Genomic DNA, 22,518 nt, shown 5'->3' with positions numbered 1-22,518 from the left:
ACTGTCACGAGAACTAACTTCAGAAGCTGAACTTACAATTTTTACGGATCATATCAGTGATAATGGGAACTGCAGATGCTGGAGAATCCAAGATAATAAGATGTGAGGCTGGATGAACACAGCAGGCCCAGCAGCATCTCAGGAGCACAAAAGCTGACATTTCGGGCCTAGACCCTTCATCAGAGAGGGGGATGGGGAGAGGGTTCTGGAATAAATAGGGAGAGAGGGGGATGCAGACCGAAGATGGAGAGAAAAGAAGATAGGTGGAGAGGAGAGTATAGGTGGGGAGGTAGGGAGGGGATAGGTCAGTCCAGGGAAGACGGACAGGTCAAGGAGGTGGGATGAGGTTAGTAGGTAGGAGATGGAGGTGCGGCTTGGGGTGGGAGGAAGGGATGGGTGAGAGGAAGAACAGATTAGGGAAGCAGAGACAGGTTGGACTGGTTTGGGGATGCAGTGGGGGGAGGGGACGAACTGGGCTGGTTTTGGGATGCGGTGGGGGAAGGGGAGATTTTGAAGCTGGTGAAGTCCACATTGATACCATTGGGCTGCAGGGTTCCCAAGCGGAATATGAGTTGCTGTTCCTGCAACCTTCGGGTGGCATCATTGTGGCACTGCAGGAGGCCCATGATGGACATGTCATCTAAAGAATGGGAGGGGGAGTGGAAATGGTTTGTGACTGGGAGGTGCAGTTGTTTATTGCGTACCAAGCGGAGGTGTTCCATCCCCTATTCCCAATTCCTCCGCCTCCGCCGCATCTCCCACGATGAGGCATTCCACTGCCGCACATCCCAGATGTCCAAGTTCTTCAAGGACCGCAACTTTCCCCCCACAGTGGTCGAGAACGCCCTTGACCGCGTCTCCCGCATTTCCCGCAACACATCCCTCACACCCCGCCCCCGCCACAACCGCCCAAAGAGGATCCCCCTCGTTCTCACACACCACCCACCAACCTCCGGATACAACGCGTCATCCTCCAACACTTCTGCCATCTACAATCCGACCCCACCACCCAAGACCTTTTTCCATCCCCACCCTTGTCTGCTTTCTGGGGAGACCACTCTCTCCGTGACTCCCTTGTTCGCTCCACGCTGCCGTCCAACCCCACCACACCCGGCACCTTCCCCTGCAACCGCAGGAAATGCTACAGTTGCCCCCACACCTCCTCCCTCACTCCTATCCCAGGCCCCAAGATGACTTTCCATATTAAGCAGAGGCTCACCTGCACATCTACCAATGTGGTATACTGCATCCATTGTACCCGGTGTGGCGTCCTCTACATTGGGGAAACCAAGCGGAGGCTTGGGGACCGCTTTGCAGAACACCTCCGCTCGGTACGCAATAAACAACTGCACCTCCCAGTCGCAAACCATTTCCACTCCCCCTCCCATTCTTTAGATGACATGTCCAGCATGGGCCTCCTACAGTGCCACAATGATGCCACCCGAAGGTTGCAGGAACAGCAATTCATATTCCGCTTGGGAACCCTGCAGCCCAATGGTATCAATGTGGACTTCACCAGCTTCAAAATCTCCCCTTCCCGCACCGCATCCCAAAACCAGCCCAGTTCGTCTCCTCCCCCCACTGCACCACACAACCAGCCCAGCTCTTCCCCTCCACCCACTGCATTCCAAAACCAGTCCAACCTGTCTCTGCCTCCATAACCTGTTCTTCCTCTCACCCATCCCTTCCTCCCACCCCAAGCCGCACCTCCATCTCCTACCTACTAACCTCATCCCACCTCCTTGACCTGTCCGTCTTCCCTGGACTGACGTATCCCCTCCCTACCTCCCCACCTATACTCTCCTCTCCACCTATCTTCTTTTCTCTCCATCTTCGGTCTGCATCCCCCTCTCTCCCTATTCATTCCAGAACCCTCTCTCCATCCCCCTCTCTGATGAAGGGTCTAGGCCACTCAGCTTTTGTGCTCCTGAGATGCTGCTGGGTCTGCTGTGTTCATCCAGCCTCACATTTTGTTATCTTATGATCCGTAAAGCTTGGTTTCAGTCTGGGATCTAACTTGTTCAATAATAACATCAGCTGGAATCATAACGGTATCCTAGTGGAGTTTATGACTGACTTTAAAAGGTAAGAATGTATTACAGCTTACAGTAATTTGGAATGACTGATAAAGGGAATTTGGGATATGTCTTCTGCTTATGTGGGACCAGAAGGACTAGTTGGACCAAATGATTTCAGTGTAAGCAAATAACTTTTATTGGTGGTCGTTAATAAAAGATGCTAACTGGGAGAATTCTTATGCCTTTTAAATAGTTTCTTGGAACCCCTGCATCCAACTGAAACAGAGAGATTGTGGTATAATGTCTTGCACAACTCCTCAATAATGCAGCTCTCCATCAAGTACTATTTTGCAAAAGAAAATGTTCTAATTCTCACCACTGATATGCTGGCCTTGATGACAATAGTTAAAGAAAAACATCCCACATGTTGAAGTTTCAGCAGCTGTCGATGCATTAATGTTCAAACTGTGGAGTCTTGTTCAAACAAAATGTTATACTGTTTGCAGATGCTGGGAGGGCAAGCTGTATCTATATTTCGTTGTGATATTGGAACAGATCTATCTTGTTCATAGTGCAAGTCTGTGGAGAAGCCTTTCATTCAGGTGCACACTGAATTCTGATAGTGTCTGTGGTGGATTATTGGCAGAGCTTTGTGAAGCTTGCACCTAACCATTGCAGCTTGAATCATACCATTGTCCTCCCTTGTATGAGTGAGTTTTCATTTTCCTGATTATCCCTTAACCTTTGTGAACTCAGTGTGGGAACAAGGGGTACCATAATGGTGACCTCTCTTGTTTTAATTTTTAGGTGATCAAGGATGGGCGAGCGGTGACACAATGTTTGGAAGGAAGGGGTTCATGTGATTATGTCCTCTAGGAGCATATCCAGTCAAAGTTGGCAATCCTTAACCCTTTGATATTTGGCATATTTTCAAGGGAAAGGTAGATATTCTTCTAGTAATTTTGACTTCGAGTAGTGGTTAGGTGTGTGGAAGGAGCTGTGCTATTTAATATTGCAGTAATAGCAGACATGGTGGTTCAGTGGTTAACACTGCTGCCTCAGTGCCAGTTACCTGGGTTCCACCCTAGGGTGACTGTGTGGAGTTTGCACATTATCTCTGTTTCTGCATGGAATTCCTCTGCAAGTTTGTGTTCCTCCCACAGCCCAGAGATGTGCAGGTTAGGTGGATTGTCCATGTCTCATTGCTATACGTCCAGGTATGTGTAGGTTAAGTTGATTAGCCATGGGAAATGCAGGGGTACAGGGATAGGGTTGGTGGATGGGTCTGGGTTGGATGTTCTTTGGAGGGTCGGTGTGGTCGCAATGGGCCAAATGACTTGCTTCTACTGTAGGGATTCTATGATACTAACAGAAGGTGGTGGTATTGCACTCTCTATATTGGACTTGTGATTCATACTGAATTAATAGCACACCAAACACTATGCATCACTACTTCCTAACTGAGAAATGAAACATGTTTTCAACTCTGCAAGTTTTCTGTTAATTAGGTGATCTTCTGAGGCCTGCACAATGCAGTGAAAACAGTTATTAGGATTTGAGGATAGAGTTAAATTAGACCTGCACATACTAATATAGTTGCCACCATTTTCAAAGTCATAGACTCGTTCTTGAATAGTGTTTAAATGTTTGTTTGTTAAATGGAAAAACATTATGGCAACTGGAGAAGTAGAGAAAGTAGAGATTGGAATATTTGTGCTTTTGGAACCAAGATATGAAGCGATGCACAGTTGTTTCAATGGGACGGAGGCAACAAGTACATTATGAAACATTTCACTTTAAATATTAGTTTAAATGAGTCTATATGAATGCAGGAATGACTCAAGTTTTCAGAGCAGCGTAATCAAATAAAATTTAATACTGATCTACAAATTGTCACAGATAACCAAAAGCTTTGTCAGAGGCATTTTTTAAGTAACATCTTAAAAGGTTTCTATACAGAGAAACAGCTCATGGAGTCATAAAGCATGGAAGTAGACCCTTTGGTCTAACCAGTCCATTTCACACGCAATCCCAAATTAAGCTCATGCCACCTGCCTGCTCCTGGCCCATTTCCCTCCAAATCTCTCTCCTCTTACCTTAAAAATGTGCCCCTACTCTAAAAATCCCCCATCCTAGGGAAAGGTTAACTATCATTAACCCTCATGATTTTATAATTTTTTGTAAGATTGTCTCTCAACCTCCTTTTCTCTAGTGGAAAATTGTCCCAGCCCTATCCAGTATAATTCAAACCTTCCACACCCGGCAATGTCCTGATAAATCTGTTCTGAACCTTCTGCAGCTTAATAATATCCTTCTTATAACAGGATGACCAGAACTAGACACAGTACTCCAGAAGAGGCCTTACCAATATCCTGTACAACCTCAACATGACTTTTCAACTCCAAGCACTGAAGATAATTGTGCTAAACATCTTTATAACCACCCTGTCTGTATGTGAAGCCAGCTTCAAAGAATTATGTGCCTGAACCCCTCAGTCCCTCTGCTGTACAGCCCTACCCAAGTCCTTACCATGAATTGACCTACCCAAGTTTATTATACCAAAATGCAATACCTTGCATTTATCCGGATTGAACTCCATCTGCCATTTTTCAGGTCATTGACCTATTTAATCAAGATCCCTCTTGTATTTGGGGCGGCATGGTTTCTCAGTGGTTAGCACTGCAGCCTCAGAGCACCAGGGACCCGAGTTCAATTCTAGCCTCGGGCGACTGTCTGTGTGGAGTTTGCACATTCTCCCTCTGTCTGTGTGGGTTTCCTCCGGGTGCTCCGGTTTCCTCCCACAGTCCAAAGATGTGTAGGCTGGGTGAATTGGCCATGCTAAATTGCCCATAGTGTTCAGGGGTGTGTGGGTTATAGGGGGATGGGTCTGGGTGGGATGCTTCAAGGGGCGATGTGGACTTGTTGGGCGGAAGGGCCTGTTTCCACACTGTCGGGAATCTAATCTAATCTATTCTAATCTTAGAAAACCTTTTTCACTCTCTACTATGCTACCAATTTTGGTGTTGTCTGCAAACTTACTAATCATGGCTTCTGCATTCTCTTCCAAGTCATTTATAGAAATGACAAACAGAAGAGGACCTAGAACCAATCCCTATGGAACACCACTGGTGACAGGCCTCCAGTCTGAAAAACAACCCTGCACTACCATTGTCTGTTTTCTGCTGTTAAGCCAATTATGTGTTGAATTAGTGGGCGCACCCTGAATCCCATGTGACCTATCTTTATTAGTTAGTCTACCATGCAGAACCTTGTCGGAGGCTTGGCTAAAGCCCAAATAAACAACTCTCCTCAATCTTTTTGGTGACTTCCTCAAAAAAGTTTAATCAAGTTTGTGAGACATGATTTTCCTTGCTGACTACTGGTAATCAATTTTTGCCTCTCTAAATGTCGGTCAACCCTATCTTATATGATCATCTCCAACAATTTGCCCACAACCAAAGTCAGACTCACAGGTCCATAGTTCATTGGTTTCTCCTTACAATCTTTCTTAAACAAAGGTACAATATTAGCCTCCCTTCAGGTCCTTGATGAGTAAAGGCAATGACGATGATAGGATGATTAAAATGGGTTGTGCAGGAGAAATGAATTGGCAAAGTCCAGGTATCTCTGAAGAAACCCATGACTTAGGCAGAGAAAAGGGATGAGGTCCTGAAAGCAGAATTTAGGGAACTGGGAAGTAGATTAAGGAACAGGAGCTAAAAGATAGTTTTAAATTCCTTCTGTCTGACTTCATTTGAGGATCCTTTAAGATATCATCCCTTCTATATGCAATAAATTTTCAAGGGGCGATGTGGACTTGTTGGGCGGAAGGGCCTGTTTCCACACTGTAGGGAACCTAATCTAATCTAGTCTAATCTTAGAAAACCTTTTTCACTCTCTACTATGCTACCAATTTTGGTGTTGTCTGCAAACTTACTAATCATGGCTTCGGCATTCTCATCCAAATCATTTATAGAAATGACAAACAAAAGAGGACCTAGAACCAATCCCTATGGAACACCACTGGTGACAGGCCTCCAGTCTGAAAAACAACCCTGCACTACCACTGTCTGTTTCTTGCTGTTAAGCCAATTTTATATTGAAGATAGTAATTTCTGGATTACTTCTGGTGCCATATGCAAGTGAGTATAGAAATAGGAGGTTAGTTCAGATGAATGTGTGGCTGGACAGTTGGTGGAGGGCTTTAGGTTTCTGGAACATTGGTTCCATTTTTGGGGATGGTGGGACCAGTAAGAGGTGGATGGGTTGCACAGGGAGGTTTGCTAGAGCCATTATCGAGGGTTTAAACTGACTTGGCACCGGGGTGGAATTGCAAGAATGTTAGCAGAGGAAGATGAATGGCCAAAATTTGAAGAGATGTTGAGTGAATCAGGAAAACATTGGAGGTCACTTATGGAGAACGGGGTTTGGCGAGGTTTCATGGTATTTATTTAAACGCAAGGAATCTGATGAACAAAGCAGATGAGTTGAGGGCGTGAATTAAACCATCAGTGTATGATGTCATTGCGGTTACTGAGACATGGTTGAGGGAGGGGCAGGGCTGGCAGCTCAGTATTTCAGGATATAGGGTCTTCAGGTTAGACAGGGACAGAGGTAAAAGAAAGGAAGGTGTCACAATTTTGATCAGGGAATTTATTGCGTATAGAAGGGATGATATCTTAAAGGATCCTCAAATTAAGTCAGACAGTAAGAATTTAACAACAAAAAAGGAGCAATCACATTACTAGGACTGTATTATAGACCTCTAACTGTCCATGAGAAGTAGAAGAGCAAATATGTAGGCAATCTCATGTAGGAAGTGTAAAGTAATAGCGTAGTGACAGTAAGGGATTTCAGCTTACCCAATCTGAACTGGGTTAGTCATGGTGTGAAAGGTTTAGAGGGAGCAAAATTCTTACAATCTTTCCAGCAGAGTTTTTTAAGCCATTCAAAGGCCCCATAAGGGAGGGGTTGGTCCTGGGCTTTGTTTTAGGTATCAAAGCTGGCCAAATGGTATCAAAAAAGTATCAGTGTAAGATAATTTTACAGACAGGATCATAACTCAAGATTGTAATGCAAAATACTTCAGGATGAGCCTGAAGTAAACCAAGGGAAGACTGATTCTCATAAGATCAGGTATGATTTGGCCATGGTGGACGGGGAGCCAGTAATTTCAGGTAAATCTGCCTCTGAACAGTGGTATGCATTCCAGAAGGAAATATGGACAGTACAAGGACAACATATTCCATTAAGGGAAAGGTATGGGACCATCAAATCCTGTACCCCTGGGTATGGAGGCATTTACGGCATTGGACTAAGAGAAAACAGTGTGGAAGCTTGAGGGGAGTATAGAATGTGTTAAAAGGGAGTTTAAAAAGGAGATTAGGAAAGCTAAAAATACCGAAAAATCCTGAATTGTTTTACAGGTATATTAAGGGTAAAAGAATAACAAGGGAAAGAGTTGGGCCCAATACAGATCAAAGTAGTAATTTGTGTGTGAAACCAGAGAATGCAGATAGAGTTCTGAATAAATTATTTGCTTCAGCATTCGCAAGTCAGAAGGAGGTTGTGGATATAGAAATTAGTGAGAAAACCTGTGATACCATTGAAGAAATTAGCATAAACAGAAAGGTGATTTTGAGTGGTCTGCAGGCTTACAAGTAGAAACATCTATTGGGCTATAGTAACTGTTTTGCAGATTATCAAGGGAGGAAATAGCAGGATGTTACAAAATGTTTCAATTCCTCTCTGGCCACAGGAGAAGTACAGGAGGACAGCAGTTCACCCAATGTAGCAGTGTTGCTTAGGAAGGGAGCAAGGATAAACTGGGAAACTACAGGCTGGGGTTGATCTAATCTCAGTGACACAGAGACAGTTGGAAGAAATCCTGATGAATGGTATTAATCTACATTTGGTGAGGCAGGAATTAATCGAGAACAATCAACTTTTTTTTAAGGGGAGATCATTTCTGATCAAAATGATTGAATATTTTGAAGAATTGACTAGGTATGTAGATGTAGTCTACTTAGACTTTCTGACTGGAAGTCTGTGTCCAACAGGATCCCACAGGGGTCATTAGGGTCCTTTCTGTTTGTGATTTATATAATTGATGTGGGCTTGAATATGGAAGGATTAATGAGTAAGTTCACAGATGTTGCAAAAATTGGTGTGGTGGTAATAGTGAGGACAAAAACCTTGGATTACTGTAAACAGGCTGGGTCACTAGCAAATTTGGATAAAGTGGGGAAATGTACTTTAGTGGGACAAACAAGGCAAGGGAATGTCTGATGGTAAATATGAAGCACCAAAGAGCGACAGACATTGGTGTGAATGTGCACTGGTCCTTTAACATACCAGGGCAGGTGAATAAAGTGGTTAAGAAGGCATATTGTATGTTTGCCTTTATTAGTCGAGGCATAGAGTTTAAGAGCAGCGAAGTTATGCAAGAACTATATAAAACATTGGTTAAGCTGTAGCTAGACTATTGTGTGTAGTTCCGGAATCCACATTATTAGGAGGGATGTGACAACACTGGACAGAGTGCAGAAGAGATTTACCAGGATGTTGCCAGTGCTGGAGAATTTCACTTTTGAAGAGAGATTGGACATTCTGGTTTTGTTATGTTTGGAGCAGAATAAATTGAGAGGGGACATAATTGATATGTATAAAATTATGAGAGACATAGGTAGGGTAAACAGGAAGCAACTTTTCCCCTTGATGGAGGGATCAATGACCAGAGGACTTGACTTTCAGATAAGGGGCATCATATTTGTAAGAGATATGAGGAAAATCCCTTCCCACCTAGAGGATGGTGGGAATCTGCAACTCACTGCCTGTAAGGAATGGTGGAGGCAGAGGCCTTCGTGACATTTGAAAAGCAAGATTTGAGTTATAAGGAGAGGCTGGGACTTTTTCACTGGAGCGAGAGAGGTTGAGGAGTGACCTTATTGAAGTTTATAAAATCATGGATAACATAGACAAAGTGAATAGCAAAGGCCTTTTCACTAGGCTAGGGGAGTTCAGAACTAGCGGGCACAATTTTAGGGTGAGAGGAGAAAGACTTAAAAGGGACCTGAAGGACAACCTTTTCACAGGGAGCATGGTTCATATGTACAATGCACTGCCGGCATATGTGTTAGATGCAGGTATAGTTACATTTAAAAGACAGGTACAAGGATTGGAAAGGTTTAGAGGAATATGGGCTAAATGCAGGCAAATGGCCCTAGTTGAGGTTGGGAAATTTGGAGGGCCATGGACAAGTTGGACTGAAGGGTCTGTTTCTGTGCTGTATGACTCTTAAGTATTTTGATATACATTTGCAATGCCAAGGCATACAAGGTAATGGGCCAAGTGCTGGAACTATTCCAATCAGCTGAAGTGCTGATTTGAATAGTCAGGTGGTTTTTGACCAATTTGGAGACGATGGGCCAAAGAGCCTTTTTCTAGATCTCAATGACTGTAATGTAGTACTAGAAGAGGTTACACTGATGAGGAGGATGCAGCTACAAAGGGGTTTGAGAGTTATCAAATTGACATGTCATTGGACTGGGAGTCAATATTAGGTCAGTAAACTCAGGGGTGACTGGCAAACAAGGAGTTTGGGTGCAATCAGCTGAATTTTGGATGGCCTCAAATTTTTGAAGATTGAAAGGTTGGAGGCCAGCCAAGGTGACATTGATGAGGGTATCAGTAACAAAGATTTTGGTTGGTGCCGAGATGAGAAATGTTGTGGAAGTTACCAGATGTTTGTGAAGAAGAGAATACAGGGCTCAACTCAGCATTACATGTGTTGCTACGTTTGGAATGATCTGGCTCCACCTCAGAAAGTAGCTATGAAATCAGTAGCTAGGTAGTGGAGTTTGTCGTGTGCTTGCAGACAATTAGCTTGCTCTTCATAGTATTTACTTGGAAATACTCACCTCTGTACTGCATGTAGGACATGCCATCTGATTAATAAGAATAATAATTAACAACATTGAATTGGAGGAATGAAGAGAGATGGTGAGTGGGAGTTGTGTTCTTTTCCTGTGCTTGTGGAAGCTAATGTATTGTCTGATTGTGTTGTTGCATTGGCAGCGGAGGGAGCCCAAGGGTTTATCTTCAAGGGCTCCTGGGTTAATAAATGGAAGATAAACCATTGCAGGTAACTTGTATTATAAATGAAATTACACTATTTTTAATACAGTGATAGAGTCATTTTGCAAGTTTAGTCGAACAGCACTTGCAATAAATGAACAAGGGATAACAAAAGCCCATTCTGTGAATTTTTGGAGCCAAGATGGCCATATTTCTCCTAGTCCCAGTCCCCACCTGACTGATGCCATCGAGTAAAAGGGAAAACTTCTCATGATTTCAGGTTCTGTCTGGTGTCCTGTGACTTTGTGTATGGTTAGGGTTGGGCTGAGATCTGCCTCCCCATTGGTGAACTGGTCTGTTGACATTACGTAAGAACATAGAACATAGAACAGTACAGTATAGGCCCTTTGGCTCACAATGTTGTGCCAAACTTTTACCCTAAACCTAAGGTCTATCTAATCTCCACCCCTATCTTATACTATCCTCCATATGCTTATCTAATAGCCACTTATATGCCCCTAATGAGGCCGACTCCACTACCCTCTCTGGCAATGCTTTCCACGCCCTGACCACTGAATAAAGAACCTACCTCTGACATCTCCCCTCTATCTACCTGCACTCATTTTAAAACTATGCCCCCTTATATTAGGTACGTCCACCCTAGGAAAAAGTCGCTGGCTGTCTACTCTATCTACACCTCTATCAAGTCACCTCTCATCCTTCGCTGTTGTAAAGAGAAAAGCCCTAGCTCTTTCAACCTTTCCTTGTAAGACCTTGCCTCCATTCCAGGCAACATGCAGTTAAATCTACTCTGCACCTTTTCAAATGCTTCCACATCTTTTCTGTAATGATGCGAACAGAACTGGACATAATACTCCAGATGTGGCTGAACCAGGCTTTTGTATAGCTGGAGCATAACTTCACGGCTCTTGAACTCAATCCCTCTATTAATGAAAACTAACACACCATACACCTTTTTAACAACTCTATCCCCTTGGGTGGCAGCTTTCAGGGAACTGCTGACATGAACCCCAAGATCCTTCTGCTCCTCCACACTGTCAAGAATCTTTCCATTCACCCCGTATTCTGCTTTCAGATTTGTCCTTCCAAAAGGAATCACCTCTCACTTTTCAGAGTTAAACTCCATCTGCCACTTCTCAGCCCAGCTCTGCATTCTATCGATGCCCCTTTATAACCTAGAACAGTCCTCCGCACTATCCATAACCCAATCCACCTTGGTATCATCCCTAAACTTACTAACCCACCCTTCAACTCCTTCATCCAAATCATTTCCAAAAATCACAAATAGAAGAGGACCCAGAACAGATCCTTGTGGTACACCACTCATAACTGAGCACCATGTTGAATATTTTCCATCTACTACCACCCTTTGTCTTCTCGGGGTCAGCCAATTCTGAAGCCAATCTGCCACATTTCCCCCTATCCATGCCTGCTTACTTTCTGCATGAGCCTACCATGGGGAACCTCATTAAACACCTTACTTAAATCCATGTATGCCACATTCATTTCTTTACCTTCATCCACGTATTTGGTCACCTCTTCAAAGATTTCAATAAGGTTTGTGAGGCATGGTCTATCCCTCACACATCCGTGCTGACTATCACGAATTAAACTGTGCCTATCCAAGTGATCATAAATCCTATCTCCCAGAGCCCTTTCCAATAATTTGCCCACCACTGAAGTAAGACTAATTGGCTTGTAATTTCTGGGGTTATCCCTATTCCCTTTTTTTTTGAATAAAGGAATGACATTTGCCTCTCTCCAATCTTCCGACACTATACTTGTCAACAGTGAGGTCGAAAAGATCATCGCCAAAGGCTCTGCCATCTCTTCCCTCGCTTCCCATAGAATCCTTGGATAAATCCCATCAGGCCCGGGGGACTTATCTATCTCCAAGTTCCTCAAAATTCCTAGTACATCTTCCTTACTAACATCCACCTCCTCTAGCCTGCCAGCCTGTTTCACACTGTCATCTTCTACAACTAGGTCCCTCTCAGTTGTGAATACCAAAGGAAAGTATCCATTAAGGACCTCTCCTATCTCTTTAGGCTCTGTGCAAAATTCCCCTTGCAATCCTTGATTGGCCCTACCCTTTCTCTGGTCATTCTCTTGTTCTTTGCGTACGTGTAAAAAGCCATGGAATTTTTCTTGATCCTAACTGCCAAGGTTTTCTCAACCCACATCTTTTTTTCTGCTTTGGAATATGGACCAAAAATGAGAAAAATAGGCACTGCTTTAAAAAGGGCAGAAGATTCAAATGTTATTTGCAGATTCGGAGTTAACAGTTGTAATTAACTGATGCATCTGCAACAGTGTTACTTTTACAGCATTATGCCCAGATAAAGTGTCACCATCTGTGTGTTCAGAGCATCACTGCCCAAAGGTAGTATTTTGATTGGCTTTTCAATTGGCAACAGTTGTTGTGGGTTCAGGAGAACTCAGCATAGTACAGCCTTCTGATTAGCCCAGCTGCGGTTTAACTCTGTTAGGAGAGCAAAAACAGAAGAGCATACAAACCAGCTTTCCGGATTGGCACCTCTGTCAGTTCTCTTGCTCTGAAAAAGTTGTCTTCTCGCACTCGTGGGAAAAACAGCAGGGAAAAACTACTTTCAGAGTTCTGAAAGAAATAATTCTAAAGTCTGTGAAAGTAAAGATCTAGCCAAGCAGCCAGTGAACTAAAGGCTCAAAATCACAGTGCAGATAACATCGAGGCATCATCAAAGAACCAAAGTGATTGCCGTGCCAGCTCATCATCTTTTGTGATTTTGAACTGATGATACAGAATTGTGTTCCTCTGATGCATTTGCCTTTGCCTCCACTTATAATATTTGTATTTGTTTGCTTTTCATGGGTGGGTGGGGTGCTGTATTTGTGTGTGCGTGCACACGGAGTTTTAAAGGGATAAAGCTAAGAGTGTTACAATATAAAGTTTATTTTTATTGTTGTGTATTTGGCAGCCTGAGGCAATTTGCGATTCATGCTTGTTTCAGTAAATGTTAAACATTTGTCATATTTTAGGGAATAATGGGATTTCATTCCCAGTGAGTTGTGACATTTGGTATCAAGGGTGATGTCAAAGCATAGTTAGAATATACATTTTGTAACAAACTGTAATCTTGTTTAAAAGGAGCTTTTAAACATGGCTCTTAAAAGCCATATGACTTCTCTTATGGATTTAACTGGAGCCAAAGCAGACAGCTGGCCCCACTGAGATGAGTTCTGACAAAAGACAAATTATCTAAAGATTCAATCACAAAGATTCATTAAATAATTTAAGGGTTTGCGGCCTGTCCGCTGAATCCTGTAATGGTGCGAAGACTCCATGCTGCTGGAGTGCAGATTAGGAATTCCAGCATAATTGACTTTGCTTTGCGGTACAATGATTCAAGTTAACATTTCTAGTCATTTAGTTTGATTGTGATGATGTTGGGTGAGGGGAGCCATCTGGCCGCTAAGAGAGAGAAACCATGAAGCCAAAACTGCTTGAAACAGGGAGACACAGGAAGGACAAAAACCAGCTAAAGGACTGCTATACTGAAGCAGGCTGCCAAGAGCCAGAGCGTGATAAAGTTGGGGTAAAAGGGGCCTTCGCTCCTCTCAGAATCTGCTTAGTGAATCCATATTTGGGAGTAACCTCCAATTATTCAACTACAGGAGCTAGTGTAGCTGCGGAATCTAACTTTAGCTTTCAACCTGTTCATGTCAGAAAGAGTGTTTCCAAGCAACCCAGGTCCGCAGCAATATAAGAGACTGATTTCATTTTCATCTTCACACAACTTTTATCCTGTGTTAAATCTTTGTATCTGTATTAGATAAATTGTTAACATTCTTAAGAAAATTTCAATAATGGTATAGTTGTAATGACAAAACCCTGGTGGCTGTGACAGATGATCTTTTATATTCCTTCAGAAATAGGGGCGGCACGGTGGCTCAGTGGTTAGCGCTGCTGCCTCACAATTCCAGGGACCCGGGTTTAATTCCACCCTCGGGTGACTGCCTGTGTGGAGTTTGCACATTCTCCCCCTGTCCACGTGGGTTTCCTCTAGTTGCTCCGGTTTCCTCCCACAGTCCAAAGATGTGCAGGCTAAGTGGATTGACCATATTAAATTGTCCTTAATATTCAGGGATGTGGAGATTGGGTGGGTTTTAGGGGATGGGTCTGAATGGGATGCTCTGAGGGTCGGTGTGGATTTGCTGGGCTGAAGGGCCTGTTTCCACACTGTAGGGGTTCATGAGGTACAAGCGGACACTTTTACTTTAGACTTTCAGATTTGTATGTCAGCTGTGGTGCAGTAGTAACACTCTCTTGCTGTCCAGACATATTGAGCACAGATGTCTAAGATGACACTCCAGTTTCATATCGAAGGAGTGAGCACTATCAGGAATGTTGTTCTTTCGTTAACTGGGGCACAAATTCTACCTGGTGGCCTAGCCAACATTGATTATTGTGCTGTTTTCCCTGCCCAATTTTGCTGACTTGTTTCAACAGTGACTACACTTTGGTAAGACCTTTTGTACTTTATGATCTTGTTTACAAGTATACGAGAGCAAACTGTCCCTTACTTTCCGTCGAGATTTTTGAACTGTGACAAGGACAAGAATGGATGTGATAAAAATACTTTGTTTGCTTCTACACTCCCGTTACATTTTTTCAGTGGCCTGAAACGGGTTGTAGTGATTGTCACGGGGTCAGCTGAGTCGACTTCACCGAATATGAATTTCCTGATTAGACCAGGTCAACAGCCTCAATCAGGGAGCCCTGGCTGACACATAAACAGGAGTTTCAGAGGAAGTTTGACCAGAAACAAGAACCATGCCCATGTAAATAAGGCGTCGCTTTGTGATGGGATACTGTAGAGTTATTTCAGTGTTAAGGTCATTTTATTCCCTTTTTAATGCCAGAGTGGAATCCTTGGAAGAAGACATAATCGTGAAAGGTGTAAAACTGATTGTGGTGGACTCAGTTGCATCAGTAGTTCGCAAAGAATTTGACACCAGAATCCAGGGTAACCTGTCAGAACGTAGTAACCTGCTGTCAAGTGAAGCTGCCACGCTAAAGTTTTTGGCAGAAGAATTCTCCATTCCGGTAAGACCCTAGGTCTGCCTTCTTTTTGTTGTTGTGATATGTTTTTTTTTGGAACTTGTTGCACCTATTATAAAATGAGCCAGCACTGTATTCATGCCTATAGAGATAATACAGCTAGAGAACTGTTACATGCTTTGGATGTTGGTGCAGTGCCTAAGTAATGACATTGAGCGATTATTTCTTTTAGAAACCCATAGCCTACAAAGGTTAGATCTGTTTTTCTGCCCACTTGCTTTCCAAATCACTGGTGGTTCATATCTGGAGCACTTGACATAGTTCAGGTAGAGCTGTTGTTAGTAGCTAGTCTACAGACATAATGCATACTTAGAATTAATTCTATATGTTGAGCTACACATAGTTGCCACAATCAACTTAATGCTGAACCTTCTTCCTTGAAATAAATTATATAGGTGAGGATTATAATAGGCCAGAAGATTGTATAAATCAGCAAAGGATGACTTTTTTAAAAAAAGAGAAATTAAATTGCAGGAGATCCAGCCAATCTATAAAAAATGATAGCAGGGGCTTCTACAAGTAGAATTTTCCTATAAAAAGGAAAATAGTAACTAAGGTGAGCATTGCTATTTCAGATTATGAAACTGTTGAATTAATAGTGGGAGAAGAGAAACACCCAGAAGTTTTGAAGAAAGCATTTTATGCCTGTCTTCAGACCACAAAACTTAAATTATTGCAAGAATATTTTAAAAAAATCATGAAGGAAAAAGGAAAGAGAAACTCAAAGTAAATGTAATCAATAGAAAATTTTAAATTGTTTTTGGCAAATTTGTTTTGAGCTGTCTAAAGATGTAAGTAGTGAGCAGTATTGATGAAGGAAACCGTTAGATGTGGTGTATTTGCATTTCCAAAAAACATTTGATGAAATGCCATGCAAAAGGTTATTACATAAGAATAGGACTTGTCATATTAGGCTGATAGGTTAGCATGGATGGAGGGATTGACAAAGCAGCAGAACATATTGTTGGGATAAATCATTTTCAGCTTGGTAAACTGTAATGATTAAAGACCCTTGGGCACAAGTGCTGGGTTTCGACTATTTCGATCTACATTGTGATTTGAAAGAAGGGGCAAAGATTGTTGAAGCCGGATCTGCTGACAATACAGTAATGGGTGAGAACGCAAGTTGTAGGGAAGATTTGAGTTTGCAAAGTGATATAAATGGGTTAGGTGAGTGGGCAAAAAATTATCACGTAGAGTTGATGTAGGAAAATGTGAGTTTGTGTTTTGGCAGGAAGTAAAGAAGTGGAGGATATTGCTTAACTGGAGAGCCTCCAGAATACTGCTGTAGAAAGGTGTCCAGGTGTCGTCTTATATGAATTGCAAAAGGTTAATATGCAAGTATAGTAAATAATTAAGAAGTATGTGGAACGTTGGCCTTTATTGTAAGCAGAATAAAATAAGTAAAGAAATTGTACCGAACCTGTAACAGGGTAGACCACTGCCAAGAGCTTTGTGTGAATTTTAGATCCTCTTACTAATGAAATAAAATATTTGACTAGAAATAGTTCGGAGAAGGATCGATGAGCTGAATGAGGTTATCTTGAGGAAAGGCTGAGCAGATTGTGCCTAAACTCACTGGAGTTTAAGAAAAATGAGAAGTGATTTGATCAAAATATAAAACATGGTGAGGATGCATGACAAGTTCATTGCTGTAAGGATAGTATTCCTTGGTGAAGTCTAGAATAGGGGACTCAGTTTGAAAATGATCACCTATTTAAGATCGAGATGAGGATAAATTACTTGCCTCGGAGCGTCATGAATTTTTGATTCCAGAGAGTATTGGAGGCAGTTGATTGAATGAATATGTTCAAGGTTAAGTGTAAGGATCATGAATTTTTTTACTTAATTGGAGACTGAAGTGAGAATGATTGTTAAAACAACTCTGTTTTGCAAGACTGCCACAAGTTTTGAAAGGCAAGTAAGCTGGGACCCATAGTATGCACTGTAAGTATCTGTTTGATCAAGAAGTTGATTCGTCTGTGGACGAGTGATAGTTGTCAGTGACAGACACCTTTTTATGTCCAACAACTGCACGATTAGTTCTTAGATAACTGATCAGCTTGGAGCTGGGAGCAAATTGCAAAGAGAGTGAGTGTTCAGTTCTTCCTCAACAAGGGAGCAGTCTCACTGTAGTCTAAACTCAGTGTAAGCCTAAAGTAAAGCAGTTTATCTTTTCTACAATGTTGTAAGCTGTGACTTTTAAACAACAAATCAGAGACTTCAAATATCTGTACCAGCCAGCTTGTGTCTCTTACCATCTAGTAGAAGCAACCAAAGAAAAACAACTGAAGCAACATCTCACCAGCAGAAGAGTCGTAAGGATCATCTTAATAACAGTATCTGGGAACAAAGACTAATGAACTGCTTTCCTATTTTCTTCTGTTACTAACCTATTTTACCTTGTTGTTTGTTTGTCAGCCTATGTGTCTGTAAGGAGTAGTTTACAAGCAGATTAGAGTTTTAATTAGCAGCATCCAGTGGTTTATAACTGTTTACCTGTAACTCGAGTCTAATTACTAATAATAATGAATAGTGATTGTTGGTAAGTACAGAAACTTAGTTCTTGCTTTATATCAGATCTGAAAAACGGTAAATTAGGGAACTTTGCATACTTTGAAAGATCTTTAGCTTTTGTGACGACTGTAGGAATATGAAGTCTTGATTACTAACACATGACTCCAGTGAAGCATAACATAAATTAGATTTTTGATCAACAAGGAGATGAGGGTCAGGTAGGAAGGGGAAGCTAAGGCTTAGTTAGATCAGCTGTGATCTTATTAAATGCTGGAGTAAGCTGAATGATTTACTCCTCCTATTTCTTGTGATCAAATTAGTACACTAAGAGTCAAAAATCAGCTCTTTGGAAATTATGTTCTTGCTACATTTGCTGAGAGTTTGTTTTCCATCTTAGTAACTTGCCAGTCAATGAAAAAATAAAGATTGCCACTCAAGTACATTTAATCAAAACATACATAATGCCTGCACTCAAATTTAACAACTTGAACAAAAACAGAAAGTAAGATGGACTGCTTTGTCTTGACTATTTCTTTAACGGGGAATTGCTCAAATGGGAAAGTCTGTCTTTGAGACTCCCCAGAAATGCATTCAGACCAAACAGCTTGTTTTGGCAGTGAGAAAACTGAAAGACCGCTTAATGTTTTGCTGACTTGGTTGTTAATGATATACATGAAGGACAGTGTTTGATGAAGGAACGGGATTGTATATGGGACTGTCATGAGCTACGTTTGTTTCCTTAGGTCCTAGGCTTTCAAAAGAAAAATATAGAGTCGGATACAGCGGTAGTGTCAGTATCTTTGGCTACAAGGCCCAGCTTCAAATACCATCTGCTCCATTTGTGTGTCAAAACCTGCCTGAACAGGTTGGTTTTAAAAATAATTAAGGGCAGTCCGATTCTCAGAGATAGTAATGCGGTAGTAATGTCACTGGACGAGCAAAACAGAGGCTGGCTGACAGCCAAAAGCTGATAAAAGATATTGAATTTGGGTTGAAATTAAGATGGATCTGAGTATTTGGAAAGTGACAAGAGTCCAGCTTTTCAGAATTTATAAGACCCATCTGAATTGCAAATGCCCTTAATGGGAGGAAATCTGCCATTCTTAACTGGTCTGGCCTACATGTGACTCCGGACCCACGGTAACTGCAGTGGCCTAGCAAGCAACTTCTGTTTGCTGAATTTGCCTGTTATCAAGATAGGAATTGTATCTTGTTTTGTACTGCAAGAGCATATCAGAGGCTGGAAATTTTATAGCAAGTAATTCAGTGCCTGCTTCTCAATGCCTATCCACCGTTTACAAGACACAAGTCAAAAACGTGATGGCGTAGTCTACGCATGCCTGTCTGAGTGCAACAAAACTGAAGAAACCCGGCTTCATTTAGACAAAGCAACCCACAAGCTTGGTACCTCATTTATTAACTTCAGCATTCAGTGGGTTCACCACCAATGCAAAATAGCATCATTGTATACCATCCGAAAGATACACTACAGCAATTCCACAGACTCCTTTGACAGTATCTTCCCAACCCATCACCTAGATGAATAAGGGAATCAGATGCATTGAAACTCCACCACCTGCAAGTTTCCCTCAAAGCCACATGCCATCCTGATTTGGAACGAGATCGGTGTTCTTCACTGTTTCTGGTTCAAAATCCTGGAACTCCCTGACAATACTATTGAGTGTCCCTACATCAAGGACTGCAGTGTTCAAGATAGTTGCTCATCTACACTTTCTCAAGGGCAATTAGAAATGGGGAATAAAAGCTGGCCTGGTCAGTGACATCCATATCCCATGAATTAATTAAAAATTATTGAATCGTAGAATCCCTAAGGTGTGGAAACAGGCTATCAAGTGCACGCTGATGCTCCGAAGAGCATCCTGCGCAGACACACCCGCTACCCTATCCTGTAATCCTGCATTCCCCATAGGTAATCCACCCAACCTAAACATCCCAGGACATGATGGACAATTTAACATGGCCAATCCACTCAACCTGCACATCTTTGGACCATGGGAGGAGACTGGAGCACCTGAGGGATATCCACACAGACATGGGGAGCACGTGCAAACTCCACATAGTCACCATTTGGCTTAGATCCATTTCACAAGACCTGTAAAGTAAGAATGTTATCTATATTTCAAAATAGCTGTCTCCTCCTGTTTATTGTTATTTTACATCATGAGGAACTTACAATACTTCCAGAAGATATATTCTCTTACTCGTGTTTGATTTTCCTGCAACAGTGTTGGACAGATAAAGCCTAAACTAAGTGTGGGAGAATTCTTCTACCTCCCGCATCCAACAAGATTGTTTATCAAAAGCTGTAGTTGAAATAAACCAGTTGATTCCCTGGCGATCTGGGCAAGTGAAATCATCTTCTGGGACGTTAGGCTCAACTCTTGACTCTATCACGGAAACAGATGCCAAGTATCCACAGTGAAAATAAGCCAGAAACTATTTACAAAAGCATACTATCATACATACAGGAAATCTGAAATGTAAATAGGAAATGCTATAAACCACTGGCTATGTAGTTAAAAAAGTGCCGTAACTGTCCAGCTTGCTGTTTCTACTCTCCGCTTCCAACGTCTACATATTTGTTGTGTTCTGCACCCTGAAAAATTGCTGCATGCCTCCCACTTCAAAATATCGTCATGGAAATAAATGAATATGCTTAGTTGCGAAAGTCTAGAATCAAACTGAGGGGTTTATTTGGTTTATATAATGTGATGAGAACTTAGTCTTTTTGGGAATTTGGATTCTAAAGCAAAGGCAAAAAAGGTTTTTGGTTTTCAGTGCTGTGGAGGTCTAATGTTTTGTTTTTAAGAGTCAAAGTTATTTGGAATATTGAGCAAAGATGGTCTTTCTGAGTAATCATTTGACTTGAGCAAATGACTCATCAAGCTACTTGGTGTGACAGTTGCTGTTTATTAGTGATTTGAGATTTTGTAGATGGAGAAGGGGAAGTAGGTTGAACTCCAGAAGAGAAGATCTTTACCAGTAGAATGGTCACTTATTTTTGGCCTCCTACAGATCAACAGAGTTAGAAAGAAGTCTTAAATTATTTTAGTGTACAAGACTGAAAAACATCCTTAGCTGTTTTTTAAGGGATCAGTGAAGAAACATCAGTGAGTTAGCTTGTCTGTTAACAAAGAGAATTACATCAAGCAAATGTGCAGAAAATTGTCATAAAGAAGTACTGTGTCTTCCTCAGCTGAGTAAGAAATTTTGAGGTGAATAAAAGCATGTTACTTCATTGGCATTGAGTGTCTGTGAAGAATTTTGTTGGAAAATAAAGGTTGATTTTTTTTTTTCTTTTTGTATGTTAAACTTATTCTTTTTTAATAAAAGTACATTTGGCAGCCTCTTCTGAATGTGATTTAGTGATTGACGATGATAGTCCAATTGCAAAAATAAATTTCTGGCCTATGACACCAGGTTTTGCTGGAATCTGACTTGTCAAGTGTTGCCATCTGCTTGAATCATAACAGATTTACAGGCTGGTGTCAAACCAAAAGGTTCAGTTCTTTTTTACATAGTAATCAAAAACTGACTTCCAGGCTGGAATCAAATGGAATGACCTCTTTCCACACTGTTGAGATTCTGTGATTCTGTTCTAAAGATGCTATGTACTACATATGGTAACTGTTCCTGGCCCACCTTTTACTGTGATATTATCTATGAAACTTGCCTTGTTACACATCATAGGTTCCAAAGTAGCCAAATTAGAAGGGTCACTGGACCTAAACCATCTGCTTCCTCGCGCAGGTGATGCCAGACTTGCTGAGTTTCTCTAGCAATTTCTGTGTTTGTTAGCCTGATCCCTGGTTGGATCCACAACAAATTGTTCTGGGAACTGTCCCAAATGCATTCCATTAGCTCTCTCACCTGGCTGCCTCTGCTAATCTGACCACCCCATTCTACGTGAAGATTAAAATCAGCCACAATAACTGTACTGCCTATGTTACATGTCCTCATTATCTCCTGATTTATTCACTGTCCCATTGTATAGCTACTGTTAGAGTGTCAATAGACAACACCTTTCATGTTGCCTTCTTTATAATTCTAACCTTATGCATTTGGATTCCAAATTTTCCAATCAAGGATCATTTCTCACCTATCATGCTTTATTCCATCTGGTAATATCAATGATACCCCACCACCCTTGCCTTCCTGTCTGTCATTTTGAAAAGTTACGTATCCCAGAATTTTAATTCCTAGCTTTGATGTCCTTGTAGCCATAATTGGTAATGGCTGGAGTGGTGGTACAGTGAGGTTAGGCAGTTGACTCCCTTTGGTACTTGCTGTCAAATCCTGGGCAAGACTGCAATCAAATTATTTTGCCTGAATAACCCATTGGTTTCATGAGAGGCAGATGAAAAGTAGATGAATACACAACAGTAATGTTGTGACATTTGTAAGTATTGAATCAGATGATGGTCATGATAAAGAACTCTGAAGGGGCAAAATTAACTCTGACTGGAAGCCCATCTCCAGCACCGGAGCAGGTCATTTGTCTGTCTACAGTTTTCTCTTGGCAGTGTGACAGATTGGAATTGTCAATGTCACAGTGCCCTTTTTCTCCACCTGAACAACAAACATTTAATCTTTAGATGGTTCTCAAGGCTCTTTACGTGGACGATACATCTATATTAGGGTATGTATTTTATTCATTTTATACAGCTGGTTTGCTCATGAGATTTATTTAATGCTGCAGCGAGATGCTCAGAGGTTTAGAATGCTGAGTTTAGTTCAGCTTCCATGCCATTGTCAAGACAGCAG

General features: G+C 41.8%; 1 protein-coding gene across 4 annotated transcripts in view; it reads left to right on the top strand.

Moving 5' to 3' along the window:
- rad51b (RAD51 paralog B) overlaps positions 1-22,518 on the top strand; it is a 521,470-nt gene that overhangs the window by 26,421 nt on the left and 472,531 nt on the right. For all 4 annotated transcript variants that reach the window (XM_048538505.2, XM_048538503.2, XM_059649305.1 and 1 more), the window contains exon 7: positions 15,018-15,201. In XM_048538505.2, the coding sequence (XP_048394462.2) occupies positions 15,018-15,201 (184 nt within the window). The remainder of the gene's footprint in view (positions 1-15,017; positions 15,202-22,518) is intronic.

This window comes from Stegostoma tigrinum, chromosome 10 (assembly GCF_030684315.1).
Source record: "Stegostoma tigrinum isolate sSteTig4 chromosome 10, sSteTig4.hap1, whole genome shotgun sequence".
Lineage (NCBI taxonomy): Eukaryota > Metazoa > Chordata > Chondrichthyes > Orectolobiformes > Stegostomatidae > Stegostoma > Stegostoma tigrinum.
This window is presented reverse-complemented; position numbering and strand designations above follow the sequence as displayed.